The sequence below is a fragment of the Salvia miltiorrhiza genome, chromosome 1, assembly GCF_028751815.1.
Source record: "Salvia miltiorrhiza cultivar Shanhuang (shh) chromosome 1, IMPLAD_Smil_shh, whole genome shotgun sequence".
Lineage (NCBI taxonomy): Eukaryota > Viridiplantae > Streptophyta > Magnoliopsida > Lamiales > Lamiaceae > Salvia > Salvia miltiorrhiza.
In genome coordinates, this window is record NC_080387.1 from 65,590,653 (window position 1) to 65,603,254 (window position 12,602).

Below are 12,602 nucleotides of genomic sequence, written 5' to 3' on the forward strand. Positions count from 1 at the left end.
AAATTATCCAAATTATAATGATGCATGGTGACGTGGATGATTTGGTACGAGAGCTTATAAGTTAAGGAGTTGAAGGCATTCCGTGTGAGCCAGCTTCGAAGAGATGAAATTTACAATGGTCTTATTAATTGTAGAGGGAGATAGTCGAGTCTTGCATTGCAAGTGAGTGTTGGAATTAACAAAGAAGATAGTCAGTGTTGAAGAAGGTCGACACTACAACTATGTCAAATATCTTCACTATTATTTGTGTCATCGATCGAGCTCCACCATTTCCACCCTAAAACCAGCCAATAGGTTTCAACTTAATTTAAGGATTCTCTCCTAATTTTGTACTCCATTTTACTCAGATAAGATCTTTTGTCCCACTATTTTGTGTGTACTATTGTGTATCGCTCTTAATTTATCTATTTTATAATTATTTTTTATAAAAATAAAAAATATTGTTATATTATGAATACTAATTACTCCCTCCGTCCCGCTAAAGTTGGCAACATTCGTTTCGGCACGGAGATTAAGAAATTGAGTGTTATATGTTTTAATAAAGTGTGGCCTACAATTGTTGATCAAATTAGTGAGTAATTGTTGACTTAATTAAAGTAATTTTGGCATTTTTAGAAAGTGGCCTACAATTGTTGACCAAATTAGTGAGTAATTGTTGACTTAATTAAAGTAAACTTTTGCCATTTTTAGAAAGTGGCCAACTTTAGTGGGACACCCAAAATAGAAATGTTGCCAACTTTAATGGGACGGAGGGAGTAATATTTATAATTAAAAATTAAAATTTTAAAAAAATATATACCCTAACTTTGAATTAATGAACCCAAATAATCAATTATTAATTCGAATAAATATAAAAAAATAATTATAAACTCTAATTGGATGAGTGAACCATTGTTAATTATCTTTTTTATAATATTAAAGCATAATAAATTAAAATTGAAGAAAATATAATTAAAAATTATAATAAATTAAGAATGGTACACACGAGATAGTGGGACAGATGATCCATGTGCATTTTACTTGGTTAGATTCCCTTTATTCATCAGATTTTCCTCTTTATCTCCTTACATAACTAATCTCTCGTGCCTCAAATCCATCAAACACGTCGTAACTTTATTAACTTTGATTGTAAGTAATTAAATTGTAATAGATTTTTCACTCTTCAAATTATTATTTTAGGTTATTTTTAAATGATCTTTAGTACTAAAATTGATCTACTATACACACAAAATTTTCTCCAATATATAACATTTCAATAAAATTAATGCGAGAATTAGGATATGAATCCTAATTCATATGATATTCTTTCGTCCTCAAACGAAAAGAAGTGTACTCAATACGCTTTGATTAGACATTAGTACTATTTTAGTATTTTATAGTGGAAATTCGATGACTTTAATACAACAATTCACATAAATTATCAATAATTAATACAGCATTTAATTAAATAGAGAGCAAATCATATAGTAGAATAAAAACTCAACCTTCTTTTTTTGAGAGGATAAAAACGAGCAACCTTTAATAGGTCATGAGTTCACTAGTTAGCTAGGGCCACGCAATAAAACGCATAGTACGTAAGCATTCTACTGCATACAAACCCAGCAAATTCAATAGGCAAAAACATAAACTACACTTATTTAAAGCTGCATCCTTGAATATTAAGTGAGAACGCAAGGTTACATTCTATTAACACTATTTCTTTTGTATTTATAAATAATCCACATATGTCCCTAAAATTTAAAATTTTCAAATTTTACTTGTGAAGATTCTTAATTACTAGTAGTATTTTCCAGACATGCAAATTCCTACAAATTTCGTGAATTTCCTCTGATACGTGTGACCATATCCGTGAATATATAAGGTGCATGAGAGACACCATCTTCCGACAGATCATCCAACTTGCAAAACACTCAGGACAATATTTATAAATTTAGTACAATCACACTTCTTTGCAAATTAAGTACACACAAATTATACTAGTAATTAAAGAAACTAGTACATCTTAAGTCTAAAATTAATAAGGCAAAATAAGTAAATTAAGGAAAAGATTATTACATTTTAGAAACCCTATTTTTGTTGCCGAAACCTCCATCTTGGAGCTCCAAACCGACGTCGTTTGTAGCGTCAGCGGCGAAATTGGGGCTGAAAAGATGAGCAGCACACGTTACGACCGAGCATTTCCCTCTAGTTTTAGCCCTAATTCTCCTCCGCGGCTGATCAGAACAAGAGCTTGATGGCGATGGCAAAATAGGAGGAATCTGGAAATTAGTTCTCGCTCCAGAGCCTTTCATCCTCCTTGCCGCCGCATCGTAGGCACGAGCCGCCTCCTCCGCCGTGTCGAAGGTGCCGAGCCAGTGGCGGCACCGCCCTATGCGGTCCCGTATCTCCGCCGACCACCTCCCCCACGGCCGTCTCCTCACTCCTCGATAACCGCTAGTCTTCCTCCGATTACTTCCACTCTCTCTCTCTACCTTGTCGCCGAAGAGCACTCTCTCTCCAACCACTGCCGCGATCCCTTCAAGAACAGGAGGGCTCCGACGATCAATCTCGGCGTAGTCGATTTCGACGCGATTTGGGCTCCGATTGCATGACGAAGAAGATGGATGAAAATTCAGTAGCTCATGGCCGTTTTCTGACAGATCAAAATTGCTGTTTTTGTTCATCTTTTTAAAATAGTGTACTGTTTTGGAGCCGTCGGAAAGATTTCAGAGATGGAAAGAAATGGAAATATGGCAAGTGGTATTAATAGCCATCTAATAATAATACAATATTTCATCCGTCCACGAAAGAACTTCTTATTTTTATTTTTTGGGACATTCATAAAAGAACTTCCTACCTATTTTTGAACTATACCCCACCACTTATAATCCTCTTACTTTTCACTTTTCACAACTCTCAATATTAATTATAACACATTTTCACCACTCACAATACACTCAATTACTCGTCTCAGCTGAAATGTCTTGTTTCTTTTGGCACGGAGATTAAGAAATGTATATAAAGTAGATAAAGTGGGTTGGTGGAAATTATTTAAATATTAAGTATAGAGAGAGAGTATATTGCCAAAAAAGGAAACCTGACATTTCAAGTGGGACAACCCAAAAAGAAAAACAGGACATTTCAGCTGGGACGGAGGGAGTACCTTTTATTCACTCTCAATACACTCAACAATATTTTTTCTTAAAATCCGTGTCACTCCCTCCTAGGAAGTTCTTTCATGGACGGAGGGAGTATTTATAAAAAATTACACTTCCTCGGTCCATAATTTAAAGCCCCACTAAAAAAGCTGAAAAAGATGATGTAGATGAAATATAAGAGTAGTTCACTAAAAGTGTGTTCTCTTTGGTTGTAAAATTATCATGGAAAAATGAGGGATAACCAATTAAAATTTCACTCTTTAAATTCTTCCTTTCTTTTCCCTCATTATCTACTTGACCCTTACTTATTACTCATTTTTACTACAAATGAATGATAATATTATCACACCATTTTTGGAGGGATAATATTATCCCTCATTTGTAGTGTAAATGAGGAATAAGTAAGAGTCAAGTAGGAAATGAAGGAAAAGATTGAAAGGATTTAAAGGGTGAATTTTTGTTTATCCCTCATTTTTCTATGATAAATTTACAACCAAAGATAACGCACCCTAAAGCCATAAAGATAGTTGACTAAAGTGATAAATGTGTTGTGAGTGTGTCTACTAATGATAAAGTGTAATAAATATTGAATATAAAAATGATAAATGTGTTTTAAGGTGGGTCCATTAGTGATAAATGGTTGTAAATATAGGAAAAGAAGAAAAGTAAAAAAGCACAAAAAGCAAAATAAGACTTTAATTTATGGACAAAAAATTAAGAGTAAGTATGACTTTAAATTATGGACAGAGAGAATAATAAATACTAGTATAAAAAAAGAGAATATACAAGAGGGTTAACTATATACTAGTTTTTCATCCCTCCCCTCAGAAAAAAAAACACTTATAGTCTTTCATCCTGATTTTTTCGAAATTTACTACCAAATGAGATCTTTTAACCTACAATGTCTCACTCTAAATTTGTTACAAATTTTAATTATTTTTTTAATATTAATTTATTATATTTTAATATAATTTTAAGATAATTAACAGGGTTCACTCATCCAATTAAAATTTATAATTACTTTTTATATTTATTTGAACTAATAATAAATTATATTGATTAATTAATTCAAAATTAAGGTATATAATTTTTTATTTCAATTTTTTGTGATAAATATTAATTAGACTTTATTAAATAATATTTTTAATTTTTATAACAAACAATTACAAAATAAATAAATTAAGAGTGAGACACACGATGAGACATAGTAAATTATGGGATAGAGAATTCCATATGCTTTACTACTCTTTCTCTTCCGAACCACTAACATGACTCACCTCTTTTTACCATGAAAATAATGAAAAATACATAAATTGGATAAAAATGACAAGGTTCGTAATTTTTCAAGAGTTAAATATTTAAAAAATATTTAGTGCATCTCATTTATAATACTAGCGCTTTTAAAAAAAGTAGATGTGGTTCATATATTCTCCATACACATTAAATGAACCCTACCCCCACTTTACACTTTTAACACCTAATTCTTTATCTTCGTGTTCAAATAAATATATATTAAGATAAGTGAGACGGAGGAAGCATAACACATACCAAAATATAACTCATTATTTCTCCCTCTTATTTTATTAATTGAAATAAATCTTTCTCTCTCAAATATACACTAAAAAAATATCTCATAAGTATTTTATTATAAAGTACTCCCTCCGTCCCACGAATCTTGACACGTTTTTTTTTTGGGCCGTCTCACGAATTTTGACACGTTTCCTTTTTGAGTAATAATTCTCGTGCCGAACTCAAACGTGTCAAGACTCGCGGGACGGAGGGAGTACTTACTTATTGTCGACATTTGTGGCCGAAGCCTGTTGAAATGGAGCAAGGGAGTATTATTAAATATTGAGAATTTTTTAATATTTTATCTGATAATAGTAATAAGAATGCATGACTCATGAGAGTAATAATTAGATGAAAATGGGAGAAGATATTGCAAATGTGTTGATGGGACAATCGCATTTAGTGAGATAGATTGCCAGGCAGGTTTGGCTGACGGGATATACTCCTCTTTTAATGACAGAAATGCATCACCCATTTTTCAATCACTTAAATTTCAATCACCTTTAAAAATTTAGTAATTACTCCTACATATTAACATGCTACGTCGGAAAATCCACAATTTTCAACCCCCTCATATACTCCATTGATATTAGACCATCACAAAAATGAGTTTGCCGAAATTGTTAATTATATGTATGCCGATAAAAAACATTTCTTAGCCGATATATATTAACAAAATTTTGTAGTCGGATTAAAAGAAATATGGGTAAACTATTTTTTTATTCGTCTATCTATATAGTACTATGTAGTTTATTTATAAATGCATATATAATGTCCCTAAAGAGATACTAAGCGGTGCGACCTTCTGTGTGTGAACAACGAGATTCCGGGTTCAAATGCTACTGCTCTCCCTCCCCAACTTCCCCAAATCAAGAAAAAAAAATGCATATATAATACTATCTCATTTGAAAGTGTTTGGTAGTAATATTGAAAGTCGAAGTACTATCGGTGGGATCGAATCTTCCATGAGTGTTAATCACTCCATGTTTAATTAGGTTATTATAGTGAATGTATTTCCCCCTTTTATTTTTTGTTCATTTTATACCTAAACGAGCATATATATTCAATAATTCAAATAGTGTAGATAAATTAAAAAATATGCGCGCAACCGTTTTTGACTTAATCTTGATCACACGAGTTTAAGTGTCCATAGGTAAAAATGTTCATTTTGTTAAGTGTAAAATTAAAAATATCTATTTTTTTATAAAAACTTGATGCTATGATCAAATTAAAGTGAAGAGTCGAAATTGCCCTTTGATAGCTTTGCATCAACTTTTGTGTAAAGTCTTAAACTTTTCTAACACAAGTACAAATATGTAAGAAAAAGTAGTCTGCTGTCGGAAAAATAGGTTGCCACTCGGGCAGTAACCTATTTAGTGAGGTTGCCGCTCGGGTGGCAAACTACTTTTCCGACCGACAATCTACCTTTTTTATTGAAAATTTAAATTTGCTACAAGAAAAAGTAGGTTGCCGGCTGAAAAAGTAGCTTGCCTCTCGGGCGGCAACCTACGGACGACAATCTATTTTTTCGACAGCTGACTATTTTTTATCTTGCAAGTACACTGATTGAGACATGAGCGATAATTTAAGTATTTTGGGCATATGATTAAATTTTTATGATAAATGGACATTTTTAATTTTTGACTTAACAAGTGGACATAAAAAATTCAGCCTCCGAATTTAATGCTAATTTTGTTTTCAGGAAAACTCAAAAATCATGGTAAGTTTTAATTAATTTGTTTTTTAGGACAGTTAAAGACCTTATTTCTCCATGGATAGGGAGGTGTTAATTTAATTCCGATATCAATGTTGTCTGTATTGGAATTATTAAAAGGTGGTATGGTTTATCTTCCAATTTTAAATTCATATAACCTATTTCGTCCCACCTATCCTGAAACACTTTTTTTTGGGACGTTCCACTTATATTAAGACATTTTCTTATTTGATAAAAGTTTTATTATTTATTCATCTTTTCATTTTTTCACCTACACACAAAATACTATTTTCTTAATTTTCGTGCAAAAAAAAAGGTCTCAAGATAATCAAGACGGAGGAAATATGAAAGTTACAGATATGTATTGACTTTTTTTTATGAGAAATGCAAGTATATATGTTTGGATGAACATGTTTGAAAAATATATATACTCCATCCGTTCAGTATAAATAGACTTGTTTTTTTTGGAATGTTTCATTCATATAGGCTTATTTCTATAGAAAAATAATATTTGTTTACTTATTTATTATTATATCCCTATTTAATTCTTTAATTTATTCTAACTTTAATTCATCGTTAAGTGATAAATATGAACATATTAATAAGTTTACTTATATATTTTTATTTTTAATAAATTTTCTTAATATTTGTGAAAATTCTAAGCGGCCCATATATACGGAATGAGTGGAGTATACGTGTAAAAAACATTATATTTAAAAGTTATATATATGAATAAACTGGGAAAAGTATAGCTACCTTTTATTGAACATTCTCAGTTTGAATCCTTCGTCGCACGATCTTTGAATTTATTTATGTATTTATATAATTTATCAAAAAAAAAAAACAAATTCATTAACTTTCATCATAACATTTGGCAGGGACGAGAGCTTAAACACCCTATCCCTATTAAAAAAAATCAACTTCATAATTCTATATTTCATTAGAAAATTTCCAATTTAGCACCTTTTATAGCTAAAATTTTAACTTTTTTTTTCTAAGAAAAAGGAACAATAATAGCTCCATATTTTTCCTCATTGGTGACTCGAACCCCCAGATTATTAGTTGAATGAAAAACGTCGCCTTATGTATCAAATGTTTTGCGCTTCGTTGTAAGCTGAAACTTTCTAGCTTTACCTCTCCCTCGAATTATATTAAGTTGGTTTACAACTACGTTTGTGTATTAGTATATAATGGTGAATAGAGATTTATCATTAGTATACGGAACAATTACAATGGTGCGTAGATTTGACAGTGTTAGTAATGGCAGAAATGTAGGTTTTAAGTTGACAGTGTTGATGATGACACTGTAATCTTTTGGAGTGAAGTGAAAGGGACCGTTTGATGGTCTTTTTGCTTGCAAATCTTCCCAACTATATAAATACTTGTATCATGAAATCTTTTACAACTTCCCATCCAATTTTAATACTAGCACCACCACATCGATTTTTCTCTTCACTATTTCCTAGACATATTTGATATCTACAGTCTTCACTCTCTTATCTAGTCTAAGCTAGAGTTAATTTAGTGCTAAAGAAATTTGATACTCCCTCGTTCCCATTAATTATGGCACGTAACTTTTCGGCACGAAGATTAAAAAAAATAATACTTCATTGTAGTGTAAAAGTGTATAAAGGTACGTGAGCCCTTGTAATTTGTAGTGTAAAAATGTATAAATATATATGGGGCCATGTGATTTGTAGTGTAAATGTGTGTACAAATATGTGAGCCTATGTAATTTATAGTATAAAATTATTATAAAAATTAGAAATAAGTTATTTAAGTTGGGACACCCAAAATAGACTACGTACCATTAATAATGGGACCGAGAGAGTACAGTTCTAATTTGTCACATGTTTTCGAAATTTTAACTAAAATTTACTGAGCTTTGATTTTTCTATTTATTTTTCCCTTGTACTGTAATTTTGGCTAAATCAAAGTTGATGTGGATGCCCGAAAATGCCTACATGGACAAAACGTTCGATGATGGAAAGTTGGAAACGATGCAGTTTAAACTTAAGTATAATAATGTCGTTTCAATTTAATTTTTAAAATACTCTTATTTCCTTGAACATGAAATTGATTTTAGGGCAAAAACTTGAACTAATTGGAGCTGTTAGCAGAAGACCAAATAAGTCCTTCTTAGGACTTTTTAATACTATGGCTCGACAAGCTGCCCAAATACATCAGACAAAATAACCCTAATGCAAGCAATAAAACTCTCTATCTAAACTTAGACTTTGCAAAATCGTAAACCATACACTAATTAATCTAATTTTAGTACTAAAACAATAAATTAATCACTTTAAGACAAATTTGCGACCATCCTGCTCCCCATTTATCGCCCTTTTATTCACTTTAAGACAAAACCATTGATTCTTTTTCTTGATCTAAGTTGAAATTGTATCGATTAAAATTTGTTAAGGTTCTGCCAATTGTACATGTAATTAAAAAGGTTGTGTTTGATGAGCATCTGAATATACCTATAAAATAACGTGGCATCACCAAACAATTAGCATGATTGAGGTTTATTTGAGGTATACAAATCAAAATTTATAAGACAAATAATATTTATATGAAGTACGGATATTTATCCAACATTCTTAGCCGTTAGATTAAGATGTGGACTAAAATAGAAAGTGCTATATATTTTTATAACACGGAAGCACATAATGAGAATCTACAATGAACAACAACATGATACAATTCCAAATCTCAAAACCAAGGTCTAAGTTGAAGAAAATAGTATAAGTTGGGAGGCAATTTCAATGGCAGCTAAGTGCTGGTAGCATCATCAAGTACATGAAAGCATTTCTTCAAGATCTCAACAGCTTCATCCACTTCCTCCTTGGAGATGATCAATGGCGGCACGATCCGAACCACGTTCCCTTTCCCCGCAGTTAAAACGAGGAGACCCGACTGCTGGCACGCTTCGACTAAGGGGGACGCAGACACATCCAGCTCTATGCCGATGATCAGCCCAAAACCGCGAATCTCTATCACATGGGAGTTCCCTCCTATACTTGAGATTAGTAAATCTTTGAAATACTGGCCTTTCTCAGAAACACTAGCCAAGAAGACCGGACTCGATATTTTGTCAAGAACTGCGATTGCAGCACTGCAGACGAGAGGGTTGCCCGCAAATGTGCTGCCGTGGTCCCCGTAGTTGATGGCTGCAGCGACCCTTTCCGTCACCAGTACAGCACCGATGGGAAGACCTCCGGCCAGAGGCTTGGCAAGAGTCATTATATCAGGGCATACATCATAAGCTTCATGAGCCCAAAGATAACCTGTTCGACCCAAGCCACATTGTACCTGAGGTGGATCCACGAGTTTTTTATACTAATCGTGAATAGTAAAAGCCCCCTAAACAAGTTGAGAATTCCATGTATACCTCGTCGAATACAAGAAGGCATCCAGCTTCGTCACAGGCGGTTCGCAATGATTGCAGGAATTCCTTGGTTGAGCTGTATATACCGCCTTCGCCTTGGATTGGCTCCACGAACACTGCAGCAATCTTTCCACTCTGAATCAATTCCACTGCTGCTTGAGTATCACCGTATTCTAAGAAAGTGACCCCGGGCATAACAGGTTCGAACGGTGTTCTGTAGTGCTCTTTGCTCGTTAGTGCGAGAGCACCCATTGTTCTACCGTGGAAGCAATTTGAGAAGGCGATAAACTCCGCGGGAGGGTCATTTTTATCTGGGTGTGAATATCTTTGGAACTTTCTTGAAAACTTAATTGCTGCTTCGTTGGCCTCAGTGCCGGAATTGCAGAAGAATACACGATCAGCAAAAGAGCCGGTAACCAGCCGTTTTGCAAGCTCTACCTGCGGAAGTAAAACGCTTACATCCAACAATTTAACTGCATAAACGATTAAAACCATACTCCACCAGCAATCAATCAGTATCAGAGTGTATCAAGACAATTTTAGAGCTTCCACAACACTTTCAAGTCAAACGAAAGTTTGGTAATTTAAACTATAAAGGTGCATCATTATGCAGGCTCTTAAGGTTAATATTGAGAAGTTAAAAAAAAATACTATCAATTACTTTGTAATAAGTGTCAAAGATAACTACAACTCCGATACACCATAGTCCATAAAAAAAGAACTTGAAATTCTTGAAAACATTTTGAGGTAGACATTTCATTAAGCTTCTCCTACGTTTTTCATATCAATGACATAATCATCACTACCAGTCAAAACCAACAGATCCTTTTCCGAACACGAGTCTGGAATCCACATACAGGCTTGAAAAACTAATTAACAGTCATGTTAATTTAGTGCCACAAAGTACCGAGCGAGTTCGCATTTAGTAACTAAATGTGTCCTTAAAGGAGAAAGGAATACAGGAAAATGCTCCTTTTTCAGCTGATTTGGTCTCTTTCAATCAGAATGTATCCCTAATTCCTGTTTAAGATTTGGCCGCATTTAGTTTGAGATTGACAGCCATTTCCGATTAACATTCAGCATATGCGTTTCTCTTACACAACAAGAACTAATTCAGCAAAAACTATGATGTGCCCTATCATTAGGCTCCTGTGTATCACCGAAACCTTTACTTCATTCCCACCACATTCAATAAACCATAATTATTCCTATATTATACAAGCCCGTATACTAATATAAGCTCCAAACTACTATGCCAATTTATATAATCTTCATCGATAATCAAATATGCTTAACAGTAAAAATCTCAGTATCAACAGTGCATTAACTTACTTTTCTACTTGATGACAAAAAGACTCTCTCTCTCTCTCTCTCTCGCACACACACACATACACGCACACTATGATACACTCATACTAATCAAAATCCAATCTTTTTTTGAAAAAAACTAATCATGATCCAATCTTATGCAGTAAAACAGCAGAATCAATTACCCCAACAGACAAATTAAAACACACACACAGAAAAAAATAAAAGGGGGAGGGGGAGAAAAGAAATTATTTACCTGCGGAACAGAGTAGTAAACATTGCTGACGTGCGCGAGCACCTCAGCTTGCTGCGTGACGGCGCGCAGCCAATCAGAATCCCCATGGCCGAGGGCATTCACAGCGATTCCGGAGGTGAGGTCTAGATACTCTCGCCCTTCGACATCGTACAATTTACAGCCCTTGCCACTCGCCAGCACCACCTGCGCCCTAGCGTACGTCCCCACGATGAATTTCTTCTCGTCAGCAATTATTTCCGAGCTCCTCTTCTCGTGGAGCGCCGGGGTCCGGTGGGAATCGGGTGTACGCACGTCCACATTGAGGCAGGCCGCGGGCGCGGAGCAGTAATTGGCGGGTTTGAGGGTTAGAGAGCCGTGTAGGCCGGCGGAGTGAGGGTTGTTGAGGGGGAGATGTAGCGACCAGCTCATTTTCAGGTGAGAGGAAGTGACGATTGTTTTAATTTGAGGAAATGGTGGTGGTGGCGGCAGCGGTGCCGTGGAGGAGGTTGGAGTTGAGGGGTGCGGCGCGGCGGCTCAAGAAATTACTGTGAAAAGGGTATTTGATTTACACGTCACGTGGGACACAGACACTTGTTGATTATAGTCAAAATAAATGCAATTTGTGTACGCGATCTAATATTAGTCAAGATTACGTAACTATCTTTTTCTAAGGCCTCTTCCATCGTATCACTTCCTTTATTTTCCTCGCACCCATTTTTATTTTTTGAGAAAATTTTCCTCGCTCCCATTAAAAAATATCACTTTTATTTTAAAATGTTATTCTATACATTATTATCATATATTATTATTATTCTATATATTATCGATTACATATTTTTTAAAATTCATGAAATCCTTCAATTATATTCTTTTACAAAATAAAAGAGTATATTAGATCACTCCAATTCAACCGTCACTTAGGCACCATGCACTAAACTATAAAAAATAAAAAATGAAACCGAACATAGTCTCATGGAGCACAATTACTATTAGATTATTAAATTTTATTACACTCATGTTGCTATAGTTACACACACATTATAATTCTATTATTTTCTCTCTCTCTCTCTCTCTCTCTCTCTCTCTCTCTCTCCCTCTCTCTCTCTCTCTCTCTCTCTCTCTATATATATATATATATATATCAACTTTACAATTAATTTTTTTATCATTCTCTCTTAATTTATTGTTATTATTTTAATTAATTGATACATTAAAATTTTTATGATTAAAAATAATAATAAAATAATTATA

The 12,602-nt window shown here is 33.8% G+C and overlaps 2 protein-coding genes across 2 annotated transcripts; both read right to left on the reverse strand.

The window, feature by feature from the left end:
- Positions 1-2,002: 2,002 nt before the first annotated feature.
- LOC131005087 (ethylene-responsive transcription factor ERF084-like) lies at positions 2,003-2,715 on the reverse strand. The gene has a single exon (XM_057931895.1). The coding sequence runs from the start codon at positions 2,661-2,663 to the stop codon at positions 2,052-2,054; it is 612 nt and encodes a 203-aa protein (XP_057787878.1). The 5' UTR covers positions 2,664-2,715; the 3' UTR covers positions 2,003-2,051.
- Positions 2,716-9,045: 6,330 nt separating this feature from the next.
- LOC131005081 (acetylornithine aminotransferase, chloroplastic/mitochondrial) lies at positions 9,046-12,016 on the reverse strand. Its single transcript, XM_057931888.1, has 3 exons — positions 11,373-12,016; positions 9,812-10,246; positions 9,046-9,732 (listed from the first exon to the last, which is right to left on the reverse strand). Exons 1-3 carry the CDS (start codon positions 11,778-11,780, stop codon positions 9,193-9,195), a joined length of 1,383 nt encoding a protein of 460 aa, XP_057787871.1. The 5' UTR covers positions 11,781-12,016; the 3' UTR covers positions 9,046-9,192.
- Positions 12,017-12,602: the final 586 nt, after the last annotated feature.

Excerpts from the sequence above, each read along its gene's own strand:
- LOC131005087 (XM_057931895.1), bottom strand. The coding sequence starts at position 2,663 with ATGAACAAAAACAGCAATTTTGATCTGTCAGAAAACGGCCATGAGCTA.
- LOC131005081 (XM_057931888.1), bottom strand. The coding sequence starts at position 11,780 with ATGAGCTGGTCGCTACATCTCCCCCTCAACAACCCTCACTCCGCCGGC. Across the intron at positions 10,247-11,372 it reads TTTACTACTCTGTTCCGCAG|GTAGAGCTTGCAAAACGGCT; the intron begins GTAAATAATTTC and ends TTACTTCCGCAG. Across the intron at positions 9,733-9,811 it reads GCCTTCTTGTATTCGACGAG|GTACAATGTGGCTTGGGTCG; the intron begins GTATACATGGAA and ends GATCCACCTCAG.